Source organism: Mauremys reevesii, linkage group 2 (assembly GCF_016161935.1).
Source record: "Mauremys reevesii isolate NIE-2019 linkage group 2, ASM1616193v1, whole genome shotgun sequence".
Lineage (NCBI taxonomy): Eukaryota > Metazoa > Chordata > Testudines > Geoemydidae > Mauremys > Mauremys reevesii.
Window position 1 is genome coordinate 21,071,341 of NC_052624.1, and position 20,974 is coordinate 21,092,314.

At 42.0% G+C, this 20,974-nt stretch overlaps 1 protein-coding gene across 2 annotated transcripts in view; it reads right to left on the minus strand.

The window, feature by feature from the left end:
- PTPRN2 (protein tyrosine phosphatase receptor type N2) overlaps positions 1 to 20,974 on the minus strand; it is a 940,168-nt gene that overhangs the window by 508,567 nt on the left and 410,627 nt on the right. For both annotated transcript variants that reach the window (XM_039523677.1, XM_039523678.1), the window contains one exon: positions 5,395 to 5,481. In XM_039523677.1, the coding sequence (XP_039379611.1) occupies positions 5,395 to 5,481 (87 nt within the window). The remainder of the gene's footprint in view (positions 1 to 5,394; positions 5,482 to 20,974) is intronic.

The window sequence follows — 20,974 nt, forward strand, 5'->3', positions numbered from 1 at the left end:
CAGCGGGCCAAGCGCCCGCTTGGGGCGGCATCCTGGGGAGGGCGTCATTTGGCAGTCATGCCTGCGGCGGGTCCCGTCTTCCCGCGGCTCCGGTTGAGCTCCCGCAGGCATGACTGCGGCAGGTCCGCTCATCCCGGGCTCCGGTGGACCTGCCACAGGCATGCCGGCGGGAGCTCCACCGGAGCCAAATGCCGCCCTCCCCAGGATGCCGGAGCCGCGGGAAGAGGAGACCCGCCGCGGGACTGGGGAAGGGCGGCGCAGCGCTCCGCGCTGCTTGGGGCAGCCTACTTTGTAGAGCCGCCCCTGGCTATATAGAGATATTCTACAATTCTGATGACATTATAAGCAAGTAGAGTGAAACAGCTGTTGAGAAAGCTATTTTCAACAAAAAAAATCTGCTTGCAAGTTGCTGAAACTTTGGAAAACATGGGGAAAATTTTATGAAATTTCTTAATATCTGATTAAATTTTCCCTGCAACATTTTTTCCTTTTTGGAAAACTTTAAGCCACTTCCACTCATTCAAACTCATGTCCCTCACAGTGCAATAAAGGTGCTTGTGTGGTCTTGTTTTTATACTGTCCAATTTGTATATGTTCCCTGCTAACACCAACTGGAGACTGACCATGAGTAGTACAGGTTTGTGTATAGGGCTCTGTTTCTGATGGAAGAAGATATTTTTTCCCAACAAAGCAAATGACACTAAAAAATTTTTGACTAGAAAATCAAGGTGAAAACTGGGAGTTGTAGGATAGACTTACTTACAGGATGGGGGATTCTATCCTGGGAAGCTGTGACTCTGAAAAAGATTTGTGGGTCATGGTGGATAAGTATCTGAACATGAGCTGCTAATGTGACTCTGTAGCCAACAGAGCTAATGCAATCATGGGATACATAAACAGGGGAATCTTGAGTAGGAGTAGAGAATTTATTTTACCTCTGTGGCCTTGGCTACACTTGCAAATTTGCAGCGCTGCAGCAGGGTGTGAAAACACACCCTCTCCAGCGCTGCAAATTGCGGCGCTGCAAAGCGCCAGTGTGGTCAAAGCCCCAGCGCTGGGAGCGTGGCTCCCAGTGCTGTACGTTATTCCCCACAGGGAGGTGGAGTACGGACAGCGCTGGGAGAGCTCTCTCCCAGCGCTGGCGCTTTGACTACACTTAGCGCTTCAAAGCGCTGCCGTGGCAGCACTGCCGCGGCAGCGCTTTGAAGTGCAAGTGTAGCCAAAGCCTGTATTTGGCAAAGTATGACCACTGCTGGAATGCTATATCCAGTTCTTTTGCCCACAATTTAAGAAGGATGTTGATAAATTGGAAAGGGTTCAGAGAAGAGCCATGAAAATGATAAAAGGATTAAAAAACAAGCCTTATAATTATAGACTCAAGGAGCTCAATCTATTTAGCTTAACAAAAAGAAAAAAAAAAGGGGTGACTTGACCACACTCTAAGTATCTACATGGAGAAAAAATATTTAATATATAAAATGTTCCAATGGCTGCAAGTTGAAACTAAACCAATTCAGACTGGAAAAAAGGCATACATTTTTGATGGTGAGGGTGACAGTGAGGGTAATTAACCATAGGAATTATAGGTGCAGATTCTCCACCACTGACAATTTTCAGATCAAGACTGAATATTTTTTAAAGATACACTCTAGTTTCAAAAGAATTATTTTGGGGAAAGTTCTATGGTCTATGTTATACAGGAGGTCAAACTAGATAATCGCAATGCTCCCTTCTAGCCTTGGAATCTATTAATCCTTCTCTTGGCGTGTGCTAGAACGACCACAGAGATTAAATGAGATATATGGCAATGTAGGGTAAATTAGCTGGCCATTGAGATACATTTACCTGCTGTAAGTCGAAGGTATAGCACCGGAAAACTAATGACATTTAGTGGTACCATCAAATACAGACAGAGTGAGGGCAACAGCAGGAAAGATTGAGAAGAGTACTGCAGTGCAGCAACACAATTAAGGGGCTAAAAACAGTCAGTCCCTGAGTCCCACTACAAATGAGCACCTACCACATCCTTCCAGAAGTAAAGCCTGTGGCCTGAAGCTTTAGAGAGAAGGGAGCTCATTATTGTTGGTGAAATGGGAGAAGAACGGCCCACAGCAACTTAAGATCTGAAGGACTTCACTGGCAAGGGAGATCTCTGCCGGCATCAGTTAGAGGGCAAGGAGAATTGACTGAATGGGTCAGGCTTCATTTGTATATTATATGATGGCGTGGTGCATTCTGAATAAAATGCAGTTTAGTTTTGCCTTTAGAAGCAATTAAATGCAACTGACCTTGTTGGGAAATACAAGGACAAGACACTGACTGTGCCTGAGGTCATCCTGACCGAGATTGCGGTCAGGCACAGTTGAGTAAGGGAGCATGGACAGAGGTAAAGGAGGAAGAGAGGGAAAAGGCTCCTGACAGCTGCTGGACGGGCTTCTCTGCTGATGAGGACTCTGTCAAGTGTCCCAGACACCACTGATATCATCCTGAGAGTTGAGCTGAGATTGCTGAACAGTGCAGAGTCTAGGCAGCAGTGACAGCTTTGTGGCTACAGATGATGCAGAGCAGCAGTGGCAGTAGCACCTTTGAGGTGATGGACGGCACAGAGCAGTGGAAAAGTTAGGCAGCTTGGACTGAAATCTCAGACAGAGTAGCAGTCTATCCACAGGACTCTGGTGTGGGCCTCTCTATCCAGCAATTAAAGCTGAAATCACTCCAGCTGAGTTAGGGAGTGGAGCCCCCAGAGCTGCCCAGGCAGCCCCAACCCATTAGAGTCCTTGGCTTTCTCCAATCCAGGATAACTAACTGTGAGCAGAGAGCTGAGGTGGTAGGAAGTGGCCAGAACACATTAGTCACTCATAATGGCCAAAGAAGGACCAAGGTGGGTACGTTTAAGACATCCTGGGAGATGGGAGTCTTACATCATAGAATTTGTTACTTGGTGGTTTTACCAACTCATTGTGTTGTGTACCTCCCCCTCTCCACCCCCAAAGTTCTCCTTGTTATAACTTCTGGATTCTGTGCTTGCAAGTGGGGAAAACTGCCCATAAGGGGCAGCCAAGGGTGGTTTATGTAGGTTCCCAGATTTCTGTGTGAAGGTTTAAGCCAGTGTTAATTAAGTCTTTAAGGAAACTTCTAGAAAATTAAACTTGGCCATTTCTGCTACCAACAACACCTGGCAGAAGAGTTACAGAGACTATCAAAAAACTCCCAAATATTGTCTCCTATGTCAGAATTTCTCTGAAAGCAGTCAAACCATCCCATGAACTAACCTTTATGCCCTTATTAGTTCTCTATTAAATTCTGTTGAGTTTTATTGTTTTAAACTTTCTCTCATGGAGGAGCAAACATTCCTGTGCAAACATTTCCACCTTAGAAAATTTAAGCAATATCTTCATTGTACCAGATCGGTCAAGTCACTACCTGTCCAATTTCCAAGATGAACATACATATAATTAGTCAGTGTGAAATATAGAAAAGTAAAACAATGTTTAAACAAGGCTGGACTCCTGAAGGAGACATAATTTAGTGTTCCAAGTGTAAGCAGAGTCAGGATGAGCCCCACCCTGACATCTGGTGGTAAATTATGGGGAGTGCGGAAAGAAGTTTCAAGTGTTTGCATTGGCATTTCAGTTATTTGCATTGGCACTCCCACCCCACTTAGCATACCGCAAAGCAGCATGGGATGGTTATTTTCACAGCTGTGGGACCCCCAATTTCGTTGTTATTGGGGCAGGAGGAACGAAATGTTGTCACCCTGATTAAGTAAATGAGGAACTACAAAACTGTCTTATGATAGAGGGTTTCATTATCAACTAAATAGCACTTGCTAGACAAGGGACATGGGTTCCAAAACCCATTGAAAGAAGAGAGGCTGGGGACAGATATCTGTACTTGGTGCTATAAGCTCCTTGTGTGAGCCAGAAGCACCAGTTCCACCTATGTCTCTCTCCACTGTGGAATGTCAGAGTTAATTTTTGATTCCCTTAAGAATCTAGATACAGGTAACTGAGCTGAATTCACTGGCACTGGGGCCTCCCTACTATGGGCTGGAATCACTAAGAGCTGAAATCACTGAAGAGCTGGACTTGCTGAGCTGAGAGCACTGAGTACTGTGCTAATGAGTGGAGGAGCCTGAAGCAATACCGTGGAGCAGAGCAGCTGGCAGAGTGGAGTTGAGCAGTTTGTGCAGCCCTGGGTGAGTGGAGCCAAGCAGCTCGCGAGGACGGCCGGAGCAGATCACAGGACAGCTGGTGGACCAGAGCAGCTGGCAGAGCGGAGCAGCCCACAGAGCCAGCGGAGCTGAGCTGTTTGCGGGGACGGCTGGTGGAAGCAGAACCCCACGAAGAGGCAGGGCAGTTGGCCCCGAACCACGTAAGGTGCCCCTTTCTACCCAGGCTGGGGAGGGGGACCTCTGCAGAGAGACTCTTGAACTCTGGGGCTGCACTGACCCGGGACAGAGACTTTTGGATTGTGGGACTTTTGGGACTGTGGGTGATTTGGGGGTTGCTGGACTCAAGGGCCCAGAGAGAAGGACACAGCCCAATTTGCTGGGGTGGGTCTTTGCTCACAGTTTGACCTGTGAACTCTAGTTGAGGTATTTTCCCAATTTAATGCTTGTTGTTTATCTCATGTAATTAAACCTTTTCTGTTACACCAAGAGTCTGTGCTTGCGAGCAGAGGCGTAGCGAGCGCCCTCCGTACCCTCTGACCGGAGGGGGCCCCGCAAGGAAGGGGGCCCCTAAAAGTGGCAAAAAAAATGTTTCTGCATTGTAAGGGGCCCCGGACATATGTTCGGAGGGGGCCACGTTCTTTGTTGCTACGGCCCTGCTTGCGAGAGGGGAAGTATTGCCTCCTTGAGGCGCCCAGGGGTGTGTGTAAGATTTTCCCAGGTCACTGGGTGGGGGCTCGAGCTGGTTTGCATTACGTTGTGGGGAAGGGACCCCTATGTATTGAACCCAGCCCTTGCTGCTATCAATTCAGCCTGGCAGAGGGGTTACACAAGCACAAAACTCAAAGTCAGAAACCCCTGAGTTCCACTCTACCTCAGACACACCCTCCTCTTCTATGAAACTGAGTATAATAACCTTTACAATACTTATCTTACATGGGTATGGTGAAGGTTAGTTAATGTTCATACAGCACTCTGAAGATTATAATTTTTCCTTTTACCTTATACTAATGGTAATATGGAGATCTTTTCGAGACTGCATCAGATCATTTTTATTAAGTATGCTATTGTTAACTGTAAACAAAACTTGGCAAAGAATGCCAGGATATTCTTTTCTCTCTCTCTCTCCATGTGAAAATCAGCTATTTCCTTAAGAAAATATATATTAAAGAATAACAATGAAAAAACATATAAAATAGAAGGGACGAGCACCATATACATACTTGACATCATCAAAGTCACTCATCTGCAGCTTCAGGAGAACTGCCACATCCTTTATTAACTCCAAACCCTTTTCCACATTCAGCGGGCTGTTGAAAGGAAGCAAGAAAACGCAACATTATGAAAATGGAACTCATCAATACTTGAGAGGCTAAAAGTCCCCGAAGAGTTATCACCTTGGCCTGTCAGGGTCTGAAAATCACTGCTTACAGTATTCCTGTCACATAGCGATCGTGATATCAAGGGAATTGGGATCAGGTGCTTCTTCAGGCATGATGAATCACCTGAATTTTCCAGCAATAAGACAAACAATAAGGTGTAAATGGAATTGTTAGGAAGTGTAATGGGCCCATGATGCAGTGACCGGTTCATCTCAAGCCTCAATAAAAAATGTAATAAAGTAAAAAGAAAGAAAGAGTGAAAAGGATTGGCGAGACAAGGATGGAAACAAACAATGAAAGTCAAATTGCAGGGCTCTGTATCAAAAGGACAAGGGAAAAGCATATTTTTAAATTCATTAGTTTTTTAAAATGAATCCAGGGAAAGGATGCAAAAATATTATGGATTTGAAAGTAAACAATGGAGATAGGCACACAGAGCAGGAGAGGCTAATTAGGTAGATGGAAAATACTTTGGTGTGTGAGTGTGCTGCTGACATAATCCGCCTTCAATCTTTTTAAAATTTCTCAGTGCCACATTCACATTTTTTAATTTAAAAAACAAGTTGCAATCAAGCATATCACATGTACAGTGTTATCATTTAAGAAAGCATTTAGCTATATGCAAAATTTTCATTAATAAAAAGTTTCAGGTTATTAGTTAAGCGTTCTTTAGGCTCTCCTATAACTCTGAAGATTTATTGCAAACATTACATTTTCTGTCTGTGATGTACTGACAGCAGTGTTCAGTGACTCCAATAGATACAACATTTTCAGACTTATCTGGATGGGGCTTAAAAGTTTCTTGACACCTTAAATGACCGCTTCTTGGAGCAGCTAGTCCTGGAACGCACAAGAGGAGAGGCAATTCTTGATTTAATTCTAAGTAGAGCACAGGATCTGGTCCAAGAGGTGAATATAGCTGGACTGCTTGGTAATATTGACAATAATATAATTACATTTAACATCCCTGTGGCGGGGAAAACACCAGAGCAGCCCAACACTGTAACATTTAATTTGATTTCAGAAAGGGAACTACACAGAAATGAGGAGGTTAGTTAAACAGAAATTAAAAGGTACAGCACCAAAAGTGAAATCCCTACAAGCTGCAGGAAAACTTTTTAAAGACACCATAATAAAGGCTTAACTTAAATGTATACCCCAAATTAAAAAACATAGAAGATAACCAAAAAAAGTGCCACTGTGGCTCAACAACAAAGTAAAAGAAGCAGTGAGAAGCAAAAGGTATCCTTTAAAAAGTGGAAGTTAAAATGGTTTTTGTAAAGGGAAATTATGCCTCACCAATCTACTAGAATTCTTTGAGGGGGTCAACAAGCATGTGGACAAGGGGGATCCAGTGGATATAGTGTACTTAGATTTTCAGAAAGCCTTTGACAAGGTCCTTCACCAAAAGGCTCTAAAGCAAAGTGAGCTGTCATGCAGAGCCGGCTCCAGGCACCAGCATTCCAAGCAGGTGCTTGGGGCAGCAATCTGCAAGGGGAGGCAGTCCCTGTTGTTTTGCCCCCAAGCAGCGCGCCAAATTACTGCCGCGGACGGCGGGGCAGTCCGTGTGCCCCTTAGGGCGGCATGCGCGTTTTCACGGCAGCAACAATTCAGCAGCAGCTTCTATGTTTAGCGGTCTGCGGTGGCTTCAGTTAAACATAGAAGCTGCCGCTGAATTGCCGCCGCCGCGGAAACGCGCCTGCCGCCCTAAGGGCACATGGACTGCCCCCGCCGTCCGCGGCGGCAATTCGGTGCGCTGCTTGGGGCGGCGAAAACTGTAGAGCCGGCCCTGCTGTCATGGGATAAGAGGGAAGGTGCTCTTATGGATTGGTAACTAGTTAAAACATAGGAAACAAATGGTAGGAATAAATGGTCAGTTTTCAGAATGGAGAGAGGTAAATATTGGTGTCCCCCAGGGGTCTGTACTGGGACCAGTCCTATTCAACATGTTCATAAATGATCTGGAAAAAGGGGTAAACAGTGAGATGGCAAAATTTGCAGATGATAAAAAACTACTCAAGATAGTTAAGTCCCAGGCAGACTGCAAAGAGCTACAAAAAGATCTCTCAAAACTGTGTGACTGGGCAACAAAATGGCAGATAAATGGCAGATAAATGCTGATAAATGCAAAGTAATGCACATAATCATAATCTCAACTATACATATAAAATGACGGGGTCTAAATTGGCTGCTACCACTCAAGAAAGTGATCTTGAAGTCATTGTGGATAGTTATCTGAAAACATCCACTCAATGTGCAGCGGCAGTCAAAGAAGCAAACAGAATGGTGGGAATCATTGAGAAAGGGTTCAGAGTAGCAGCCGTGTTAGTCTGTATCCGCAAAAAGAACAGGAGTACTTGTGGCACCTGAGAGACTAAAATATTTATTTGAGCATAAGCTTTCGTCTCTCAGGTGCCGCAAGTACTCCTGTTCTTATGGACAGAGGGATAGATAATAAGACAGAAAATATCGTATTGCCTCTATGGAAATCCATGGTATGTCCACATCTAAAATACTGCATGCAGATGTGGTCACCCCATCTCAAAAAAGATATATTGGAATAGGAAAATGTTCAGAAAAGTGCAACAAAAATGATTAGGGGTATGGAACGGCTGCCATATGAGGAGAGATTAATAAGACAGACTTTTCAGCCTGGAAAAGAAACAACTAAGAGGGGATATGATAGAGGTCTATAAAATCATGACTGGTGTGGAGAAAGTAAATAAGGAAGTGTTATTTATTCCTTCTCATAACACAAGAACTAGGGGTCACCAGCACGTTTAAAACAAACAAAAGGAAGTATTTTTTCACACAATGCACAGTCAACCTGTGGAATTCCTTGTCAGAGGATGTTGTGAAGGCCAAGGCTATAACAGGGTTAAACAAAGAACTAGATAGATTCATGGAGGATAGATCCGTCAATGGCTAATAGCCAGGATGGACAGGGATGGTGTCCCTAGCCTCTGTTTGCCAGAAGCTGGGAATGGGCGACAGGGGATGGATCACTTGATGATTACCTGTTCTGTTCCTTCCCTCTGGGGCACCTGGCATTGGCACTGTTGGAAGACAGGATACTGGGCTAGATGGACCTTTGGTCTGACCCAGTATGACTGTTATATTCGTATGGATTTTGATTAAACGGTGCTTTTAACATTATTAAACCCCAATGTTCATATAAATTGTCAGTCAGGAAATTTAGGCTTGAAATTAGACAAAGGTTTCTAACCATCAGAGGAGTGCAATTCTGGAACAGCCTTCCGAAGGAAACAGTGGGGGCGAAGGACCTCCATGATTTTAAGTTTAAGCTAGATAAGTTTATGGAGGAGATAGTATGATAGGATAACGGGCTTAGTCAATAGGTCAATTAAGTGCCACACTGGTAATTAGTACAGTGGGTCAATGATAGGATATTGTTAGCCTTTTTCCAGAGGGTATGGCTGGAGAGTCTTGCCCGCATGCTCGGGGTTCAGCTGACCGCCATATTTGGGGTCGGGAAGGAATTTTCCTCCAGGGTAGATTGGCAGTGGCCCTGGAGGTTTTTCGCCTTCCTCCGAAGCATGGGGCAGCTGTCGCTTGCTTAAGGAGTGGGTGGATCGGCTTATGTGGCCTGCATCTTGCAGGAGGTCAGACTAGATGATCATAATGGTCCCTTCTGATCTTGAATTCTATGATTCTATGATAATGAAATTTTACAAGCATGAGTGTCAGCTCATTTATGCTAGTGAAAATCAGAAACAATTCTAGTGAAGCCAGTGCAGTAGAGTCAATTAAGAAGAGGATCAGGCCCTACATTTTTACTTCAAGGCTTTGTGGGGTGAGGGGGAATAGAGGAAAAAAAGCATGCTCTTAAAGGTGATTTCTTTATGTAGGCCAAGAAGGAAAAAAAGAAAAAGAAAGTTTTTCTAGGATCTACTTTATTTTTTCTTACTTATTTCAATGAAAGATTCTACCTGCAAGTTTTTATCAATCATCATCATTTTATGTATTGTCTACTGGGCTGCAATGAGCACTTTTATTTATTTATTTTACAGTGTTTTGCATACAGAGCCCCGAGGGTATGTCTATTTAAATAACAGGATATCTCATTTGGACTTTGGTTAGGATAGAATTACTCAGCTTCTCTTCACATTCCTACAGTCTTAACCCAAAATGCTCAAGGGACATCCTGTCACACAGACAGAGGTACCACCTCAGGGTACCATATAAACTTAGAGTTCTTCTGTATGAAAAAGGCAGAGATGTTCCTGTGTAAAAGAATATAAGCACTTCTGCAAGAAAAAAAAAAGTACCATGGATTATTCATAAAAAAAACCCACCTTACCTTCCAAGAAATGACAGTGGATAGAACTCTGATTATTTACAGATAACCATGAAAGCAGATTGTTACAGTGACTCAGGGGCTTACGTGTTAATTAGATCCTTTCCTCCCAAAGATGCTGGTTTAAATTTAGGGGGATGATTGGTGTCAGGAAGTAGATTTTTACTATAATAGCCAGTACACACAGAAGTGCAAGGAAAGAGGACTGGAGAAGAGTAATACTTTAAAAAGAGGAACAAAGAGGATTCAGAGAATTATAGACCAATCAGCCTAACTTGGATACCTGGAAAGATACTGGAACAAATTATTAAACAATCCATTTATAAGCACCTAGAGGATAATAGGATTATAAGAAATAGCCAGCATGGATTTGTCCAGAACAAATCATGCCAATCCAACCTCATTTCCTTTTTTGACAGGGTAACTGACCTAGTGGATAGGGGGTAGATGTGATATATCTTGACTTTAGTAAGGCTTTTGATACGGTTCCCCACACGACAGTCTCATAAGCAAATAAGGGAAACAGGATCTAGATGAAATTGCTCTAGGGTGGGTGCACAGCTGGTTGAAAGACTATACTCAAATAGTAATTGTCAATGGTTCACTGTCAAACCAGGAGGACGTATCTAGTGGTATCCCACAGGGGTGAATCTTGCATCCGGTACTAGTCAATGTTTTCATTTATGACTTGGATAATGAATTGGAGAATGTGTTTATACAATCTGAAGATGACACCATGCTGGGAGAGGTTGAAATCATTTTGGAGGATGGAATTAGAATTCAAAACAACCTTGACAAATTGGAGTATTGGTCTGAATTCAACGGGATGAAATTGAATAAAGATAAGTGCAAAGTACTTCACTTAGGAAGGAACAATCAAATGCACAACTACAAACTGGTGAATAACTAGCTAGGTGGGAGTTATAGTGGATCACAAATTAAAAATGAGTCAACAATGTGATGCAGGTGCAAAAATGCTAATATCATTCTGGGGTGTATTAACAAGAAGTGTTGAATGTAAAACATGGGAGGTAATTGTCCCACTCTACTCGACACCGGTGAGGCCTCAGCTGGAGTACTGTGTCCAGTTCTGGACACCATATTTTAGAAAAGATGTGGACAAATTTTAGAGTCCAGAAGAGAGCAACAAAAATGATATAAATGTCCTATGAGAAAAAGTTTTAAAAAATGGGGCATATTAAGTCTTAAGAAAAAAAAGACTAGGGGGGCGGGAAGCTGATAAGTGTTCAAATATGTTAAGGACTGTTATCAGAAAGGAGGGTGATCAATTCTTCTCCATATCCAATTAAGGCAGAAGAAGAAATAATGAGCTTAATCTGCAGCAACCCAGGAACAGTGAACCACAGACACTGGGAGCTGCGGGCAGCCATGGAAATGTAAACAAACTGTCTGGACGCCCCCGCCAACAGATTACTCTGACGGGCTGTGTGCAGCCCGTGGGCCTCAGGTTGCCCACCCCTGCTCTAGTGTACACAAGGCCTCTTGTTCGAGAGCCAACCCCACATACCATTCTGTTGATATATATAAGAACACCTATAGAGTTGCAGATGACACCAACCTAGAAAGTGTCAAAAATAAAATTAAATTTATTTTTTACACCTTTCAGCTTGGTGTCATCTGCAACTATATAGGCCAGGGGTAGGCAACCTATGGCACGCGTGACGAAGGCGGCATGCGAGCTGGTTTTCAGTGGCACTCACACAGCCCAGGTCCTGGCAACTGGTCCGGGGGGCTCTGCATTTTAACTGAATTTTAAATGAAGCTTCTTAAACATTTTTAAAACCTTATTTACTTTGCATACAACAATAGTTTAGTTATATATTATAGACTTTTAGAAAGAGACCTAAAAACGTTAAAATGTATTACTGGCACGCGGAAACTTAAATTAGAGTGAATAAATGAAGACTCGGCACAGCACTTCTGAAAGGTTGCTGACCCCTGATATGGACTGTGCTATAAGGCTGATTTGAGAGCAAGCAAAGTGCAGGAGAATAAAACACAACTATTGACTATGCTATACTGTATAAACTTTATAGCTCACTATATATAAAGCCATTCTACATTTTGTAGTATGCTTAATAAATAACTCTAAAAATCACTATCCATTTTCTTAAAATACATTCCCTCTCCTGCCCAAGGGTCATTACTGTGTAAACCAGTGTTTCATTATTGAAACAAAGCACCTTACTTCCATCGGATTATCCTCTAACACCTTCTCTTTCTGTCACGAGCAATTTAAACATTATTTTTCAATTGAAAGGTCACAGAGCTAACAAAAAATGTATATTGAACCAGTGTCAGTGTTCTTATACAGTCTATCTCCGATCATTTGTAAAACGTACTTTGTTTAAAGGGCTAACAACAATGAAGTTATAAAGAGCATAAGGAAATATATACATTTTACTGGTGGGTTAAATAGCTATAGATTATACTCTTTTAAAATCAGGCTCTGAGTCTTCACTCTCCAAAATCTTTCACCGCTTTCTTTATTGTACCTCACTTCCCAGCCTCACATCATTAGGCACACAACTCTGGCATATAGCTGTACCTGCTGCATCATGAGGCTCATTTTTCTATTTAAAATAGCAAACATTATATGATGGTGTTACATTATCCCCTCAGATGAAATGGCTTCTTTGTTGAAACCAAGACTGCAGTGGCATCATTTGGCACCATGACTTAATCACAGCTCCCTTTGCAGAAACTTCCCTATCCCCATTTGTCATTTTAAAAATCAAGGGCCCAATCCAGAATGACTTGCTCAGGAAAAATTAATACTTACTTTAATTAACTCCCATTGACTTCACCAGGAGGTTTGTCTGAGTAAGGACAGCGGGACCAGGCTGTCATGCTATTTTAATTAGAAAAGGACCTGATCAAAACTGCAGAAACTTTTAATGGGAGCTGCTGCCGGTTTTGAAAATCAGGCCACCTATTTAGATGCCTGAATATGGATTAAGGAATCTAACATTAGGCAATTACTTTTGGAAATTTTGCCACACAATGTACTGAACACTGAACTGAGAGAAAAAACAGAGACCACAGCAAACACACCAACCACTCGCTATGTTGCAATCGTTTACACAAAGCCCTCGCTGTTAGAACCTGATTTTTAAAGAGCAGTTCTATGCCTAAAATGGCATTATAGAGTTTCACTCTCATTATCTGTCAATGACTTCCACATCTAATCTGCTCAATTTACAAGAAAAAAAATGTTTTTTCCTGACCTCTGGTTTTGCAAGTGTCTCACAGTCACACCAGGCCATTTCCTTCTCATACACCAGCACAAGAAATAAAGGTTTTGCTAGCCAAATGATGTCCTCGGTGTTATCTATGCAACACACCCCCTCTCCCCCCCGCCCCCGCCTTCAGTGGGATTACACACATGTAACTGAGGCTATGTCTACACTAAAGACCTTACAATGGCACAGCTGTACCACTGCAGCTATGCTGCTGTACGGTCTCCTGTGTAGCTGCTCTATGCCAAGGGGAGAGAGGTCTCCCGTTGGCATAATTAAAACACCCCAAATGAGCGGCAGTAGTTATGTCAGCGGGAGAGCATCTTCCGCCAGTTTGGCGCTGTCCACACTGGCACTTTTGTTGGTGAAATTTATGTTAAGAACATAAGAACAGTCATAATGGGTCAGACCAAAGGTCCATCTAGCCCAGTATCCTGTCTTCTGTCAGTGGCCAGTGCCAGGTACCCCAAAGGGAATGAACAGAGCAGGCAATCATCGAGTGATCCATCCCCTGTTGCTCATTCCCAGCTTCTGGCAACCAGGGATGTTGGTCAGGGATGGGTTTTTTCACACCCCTCACTGACAAAAGTTTTACCAACAAAAGTGAGAGCGCAGACATAGCCTAAGAGGAATTTAGAACATTATTCAGTTGAGGCTGAATGAGGAATACAACCCAGTTCCCCTTCTCTCAGATCTGTCAGCTCTGCAGTGGTCACAAGAGTAAAGAGCAGCATTCATGGCAGTCCACAAGGATTGTACACATTCCCTTGGGTCAGATGTGGGGCGCATGCTGTAGAGGCAGTCAGCAAGTAAGCTGTGGCTTGAAAAAAAAATAATTTTTTTAACATTACAAAATCCTCTCTGTGCTTTAAGTAATGGAGTCAGAGCTGAACGCCGGATGCTGATCCAAGTCCTAGTTCAGCTTGGTGCCTCAATTACGTATTTGGTGTTGTGACATTCTAATGGACATTTCTATAAGATCCCAAAGATCAGCAGTGCACCCATAAGTGGGACTATGCAAAGGCTACTTTGAAGAAGATAGATTACATCTCTCTGGCCTGGATCTAATGATTATATGTTCAAGGGTATGTTTGCAATTTCTGGTCAGAGAACAGGAAGACAATACATAAAAAAGCAGCGGGATGAGTCCTGCAGGGAAAGGCATTGAGCAACATGGCAGTTCCCTCAGCCTAGCACAGAATGGCACTCAGTTACTAATAAAAGCTACCGGGTAATGGCAAAGGGGAAGGAAAAAAACAGAGATGAAAAGCGTATTTTCTGCATTTCCCAAAACTCTTGTGAGAACGATCCCATAAACTGGTCCATTTTTGGAGAAAATTTTTGATCTAGTTGTACAGATGGCTTGATTGTTAATACTTGCCAGTCCTGCTCTAGTCCAAAGAGAGCAATATGTGTCTCACAGTAAGGTTGTCAGCCTCACAAGCAGTTGCTCTCATTTGTTTTTCCTTCTCAGAGCTGCCGAGTGTGTTCCAAAAACCACTTACTGAGTCTTAAAATCCCCATGTGCTATTGTTCAAATTATGTACTGTCCTTTCCAAACTGTATGCACTGCCCTTACAATACATTCTTAAGAAACGTAGTGCAACACAGTAATGGATATCCATTCCGTTCTGTCAGATTAGTTCACGTGAATCATTTTCTAAAAAAGGAGGAATAACCTACAGCACAGAAATAAGACTGACATTGGGAATTACACTCCTTAAACCTAAATGTCTGTCTAATCCCCAGTGAAATCTTAACTAAATTCTCAGATTTAGCATTCAGTATTTTCAACTGAAACCTTGGAAAGAGTCTTAATGGAACAGTTGTTTATTTTCCACATGGATAACAATGTAAAAAAATGATGCATTGCCCAATAAAAGCTCCACATGCAAAACTTGTTGCATGGTTACCTTAAGTAACCAATCACTATTATACATATAAGAACACCATGCAATGAAAGTAGCATATAGGGAATAACTTGAGATTAAAGGTAAACAGCTTCCAGTTGAAGATGGTGGTAGGGATATATAAAGTCCTTTATGGCTTGGGTCACGGATACCTTAGCAATCCTCTTCCTCTTTGTGTTTTACCCGAGCAGCTCAAGCGATAACAATAATATTCCTTTGGGACACTCAAATTAACAGTCACTGGATGTGCTCATCCAGGGTCTGGATTAGAGCTGTTTGGGAATTTTTCTGAGACACAATTTTTCATTGAGAAATGCAGATTTGTCCAAAACAAATATTTTCTCAGGAAAGGATCAGATTCAACTCAATTCAGATTCATTGAGAAGGTTTTTTATTTCCATGATGGAGGGAAAAAAGAGAGAGAGACACTCTCCGCTCACTGTAGAGAGATACCACAGTTCACATGCCTGTTTGATTTAGAATATGGACTTGAACCCACATCTCCAGTGGCTGCCATAACCACCAGCCTATTGGCTATCGAGGGTACACTGTATGAATGGGTGTGTTCTCGTGCGCGCGCGCTCTCTCTCTCTCATTTAGTGAAAAACATTGAAAGGTCTCAGGTTTGTCTCAATACGGAATGGGAAATTACTTTAAATCTTAAAAATATCTGTGGGATGGAAGAACCATTTCCCACCCAGCACGATCATAGAATCATAGAATATCAGAGTTGGAAGGTACCTCAGGAGGTCATCTAGTCCAACCCCCTGCTCAAAGCAGGACCAATTACCAACTAAATCATCCCAGCCAGGGCTTTGTCAAGCCTGACCTTAACAACCTCTAATGAAGGAGATTCCACAACCTCCCTAGATAACCCATTCCAGTGTTTCACCACCCTCCTAGTGAAAAAGTTTTTCCTAATATCCAGCCTAAACCTCCCCCACTGCAACTCCTTGTTCTGTCATCTGGTACCACTGAGAACGGTCTAGATCCATCCTCTTTGGAACCCCTTTTCAGGTAGTTGAAAGCAGCTATCAAATCCCCCCTCATTCTTCTCTTCTGCAGACTAAACAATCCCAATTCCCTCAGTCTCTCCTCATAAGTCATGTGCTCCAGCCCCCTAATCATTTTTGTTGCCCTCTGCTGGACTCTTTCCAATTTTTCTACATTCTTCTTGTAGTGTGGGGCCCAAAGCTGGATATGGTACTCCAGATGAGGCCTCACCAACGTTGAATAGAGGGGAATGATCACATCCCTCGATTTGCTGGCAATGCCCCTACTTATAAAGTCCAAAATGCCATTAGCCTTCTTGACAACAAGGGCACACTGTTGACTCATATCCAGCTTCTCATCCACTGTAATCCCTAGGTCCTTTTCTGCAGAACTGCTGCCTAGCCATTCGGTCCCTAGTCTGTAGCAGTGCATGGGATTCTTCCATCCTAAGTGCACGACTCTGCACTTGTCCTTGTTGAACCACATCAGGTTTTCTTTGGCCCAATCTTCCAATTTGTCTAGGTCCCTCTGCATCCTATCCCTACCCTCCAGTTTATCTATACACCTCATCCACATTCCTCTTTCTCTACCCCTCTTTGATCTCAACTTTATCTTTCTTAATTGAAGCAACCAGAACGGGACAGAGTTATAACTGTTACAATTTATGTTTTGATTTTCTGTCCCTCTACTGATGCGCATAAATATACTACTTGTTTTTATAACTACATTTTGTTTGCTTATTGACTACTTTTGTAACTACATCACAGACAGCAGATACCTACATTAAGCAAATTGAAATAACTCCTCAAAACAATTTTTTTTCTATAAAGCCTGTTTTTGCTAGTGTATATTATTCTGTTGCACTTATCCAAGATGAATTTCATCTGCCACTGTGCTCCTTAATCCCTCAATGTATTTAAAGCACCTGGGATTTTTCTAAATACACCCTAGTTCTTCCTAACAACCACCTCTTCCTCTCTGTTGACCTCTCTACATTTGGAAAAGCAGAAGTTCATGATGATTCATTGTCTCTTACACTCATCCAGATCTTAATCCAATGAAACACCGTGCCCCTTATTCTACGACTAATTTTCCTTAATAGTCATTATGAAGAGCATCCCATTCACCTCCTGTTGTATTTGAGGTTAGTAGTACAATCTGCAGCTTTGCTTCAAAAACAGCTTCTCTCTGTGGAGGGCCTCCTATAGCTCATCAGGAGGGACTCCCATTCGGATGGACCTTAGCAGACCTTTGGACTTGGACTTGGTCCTGCTGAAGAAGATTGTCCTGTAACAGTGAATCAGTGGCTGGAGCACAGAGGTAGGTGTAGGGTAAGGGGCTGGTAATAGCTATAGCTGGAAGCCAGGGTAGGAGACAGGGCAGGAAAGTTAGGGAGGCAGCATTAGAAAATGGCAGTCGATCTGGGCAATTCCACTGGCATTTCTTTTTGGAGCTACATTAAGTGAGTGAGGAATAAGAGGAACTCTTCTTTCTATAAGCAGAAAAATTTGAAAAATGGCCCATCCTTGAGATCCTATGAGACTGGGTGTGTGTGAATTTCAGAGTTTGTGGTGACAGTGGTTCTGTAGCTACAGGGAGGCAGAAAAATAATCAGATTCTCACAGAAACATTTTTTAAAAGGCAGTTTAAAAATGTTTCCTCTGCGAAAGCTACTACTACTAATCGTCATCTGCAAAGGCTGCTTGAATCTTGATTTATGTGAAAATCTCAATGCAACCTGAACTATTGAGTAGTTACTGATACCTCCATAATAAACTATGTCTATATTGAATCCAGCTCCCCTCTTTTTTGCATGCATCATAAATACATAGTGTGCATGTGCATCTGTGTGCATATCTGTGTGCACTTTGTGGGGTATCTATTCATCCATCCAAGATAGTTATAAGGTCCCCATTACCGTAGTATCTCAGCACCTCATAGTTTGTAATGTATTTATCCTCACAACACCTCTGTAATGTAAAGAAGTAGCATGGTCCCCATTTAACAGATGTGGAACTGAGGCATAGAGAGATTAAGGGCTGGTCTATACTAGAAAATTATGTTGGCTTAACTATGTCACTCAGGGGTATGAAAAAATCCACACCCCTGAATGGCATACTTAAGCCAAGCTAACCTCCACTCTAGCCAGCACTAGGTCGATGGAAACATTCTGTTAGGGGAGATGGATTACCTATGCCGACAGGAGAACCCTTACTATTGGCATAGATAATAGCATCTACTCTGACGCACTGCAGCGGCACCGCTCTAGTGTTTTAAGTGTAGACATACTGTAAATCCAAGAGTTCAAAGTCACACAGGAAGTCTATGGTGGAGCAGTGACTATTGGGTATGGTGATTTCAGTCAAGGTAATTCATAGTGTTGACATGAAATGAAATTTGAGCCTAAGCCAAGACAGTCCTGACAGAAAATGATTTTATCTTATCTTTCTCATTGGTGATGCTCCTATGCATAATCAGAGAATAGTCTGTGTTGAATTAAAAGAGAGAACATTTTTTCATCCAAAACACTTTTTAGCAAAAAACGCATATTCAGTTACACCAAAACATTCTGTGAATTCATTTCAGTTTCATCAAATTGTTCATGTAGAAGACCCCCCCAAAAATTCTGAAAAAGTAAAAAATGTTTAATTTCAACATTTTTTAAATGAAACTTTGAGATTTTTAAGTTAAAAAGGACTTTTTGGGTCAAACAAAATGTTTCACTGGACCAGAAATTATTTTTTTCAACTTTTGATTAATCAAAAATTTCATTTTTTATTTAACCTGAAACTATTCTCCGCCCCTCCCCCCAAATTCTTCAGACTTACCAGTGAACTGAAATATCCGTTATTCACCCAGCTCTAGTTGGAATGTCTGGACACACAAGCAACAGGTGCATGGTGCCATGACACTCCTTCCTCACCTTTCTTAGTTTAGATTAGCCTTTCAGTAATGTCTCAGTGTAGCTTCCTTGCACTTAATTTCCCATCTCTTAAAACACTCAGCTTGATACCCATAAAAAATCCAAGCCGGAATGTAATTCAGGTTAGTATTGTTGAGAGACCCTTATATGATTTGCACACCACTTTGGTTAAACTATGATACATTTTAATTTTTAGAGCAAAAAAGCCACATGACTCACATTTAATCTGATTTGTGTAGGTGTGTCGTAACTGAGTCATACCTGGGTATGGCTCTTCTAGGAAAATCTTATGGGAACTGCCTAATATCACAACAATCCTAGAAGCAATTAAAAAAAAAAAACACTTCAACTTACTTCAGAGTGGTAGCCGTGTTAGTCTGTATCAGCAAAAAAAACAAGTACTTGTGGCACATTAGAGACTAACAAATTTATTTGAGCATAAGCTTTTGTGGGCTAAAACCCACTTCATCAGATGCATGCAGTGGAAAATACAGTAGGAAGATATATATACACACAGAGAACATGAAAAAATGGGTGTTGCCATACCAACTCTAACAAGACTAATCAATTAAGGTGGGCTATTATCAGGAGGAAAAAAAATGTTTGTAGTGATATAGCTTATGCTCAAATAAATCTGTTAGTCTCTAAGGTGCCACAAGTACTCCTCGTTCTTTTTACTTCAACTTACTGTATCTAGCTACAGTTTTCTCCATTCTTGTTTCCTCTCACACTTTATTAGGATATTGAACATTCTTAAACTTACTTCTGTTTCGACAATACAGCAAATTTCAACTTTGCACATTTTCTGTTCCCTCCCTTCCCATCACCAGTAGGTGTGAAATTTAAACCTCTTAATTCAGACAGATTCAAGTCCAGACCAATTTATAACGCAGATGACACTTTGCAAAAATCAATTTCAGTGGTCAGACTATGAAGGTCAATGGAGATTACTATATCATGGAAAGATAACAGTAATGCAGAAGTGGAGAAGGATAAGCTCTCCAAAGTTATTATGGAAATGCAACACCAAACCAGCCTGTACTTGTGGTATATTCACTTCAAACATATGCTAGTGCTATCTACTGTAATGGTATGGTTAACAAAAGAAAGGGGAGGAGGGAACCCACACGTTCATTTTGTCATTGGCAGAAACATGTTTTCTGGAATTGGGAATACCCTAAGCACAGTCATCCATCTCTTGCATAATTGTGGCATCTTCTATTTTAAGATTTAGATGACAAACTATCAAAATATTTCAGGGTGGATTTAAAACTGAATGATAGAGGTGGCAGAGGATTTTCCCTACTATAAATTATAATTATTTGACTAAAAATCTTGGAAACAGTTGTTCACTGAATACATGTAACAATTATATTATTATGCATATTTTAACACACCCCTCCACAGTGAATCTGGGTTTCAGTTACCATTACTGTGCTAGAGTGTGTCTTGCTTGTGATATGGTGACAATTTAAGTGGTCACATAAAGAAAAACAGGGGAAAACAGTACGAAGTCCACCTGAAAAAGGAATACGTAATCACTATCATCCAAGGAAAGAATGAACTAAAGAAACATAAAAAAATTCTCATCAGGTAAAACTTAAGCTGTTGAATTACGCAAATGATGTTATTTTTAAGACTTAGTCCCTCGTCTTCATAATGTTAACAAATTACACTCTGATTTCTCTAATTAATTTCCTCAGGAGACACATTTCTTTGGCTCAAAAGACTGGGATTGGAATACTATGCCTCATAACTCTAGATGGCTGGTTCTAGTCCAACAAAGATGAGTAGTGAAAATTTTACCCTCTGATGTCTGTTAGGTGGTCTCCTGTATATGAAACGAGTTGATTTCACTACAGTTTTTAGTGTGTAGGTGTCTACACCACAAAAAAAGGATCTGGCACTCAGTAGGGCCGGTGTAACCATTTAGGCGACCACTAGGATTTGGGGGGCGCCATTTTCTTCGGCAGTGACCACGGTGGCCGGATCTTCGGCCACCCCAGTCGCTGCCGGC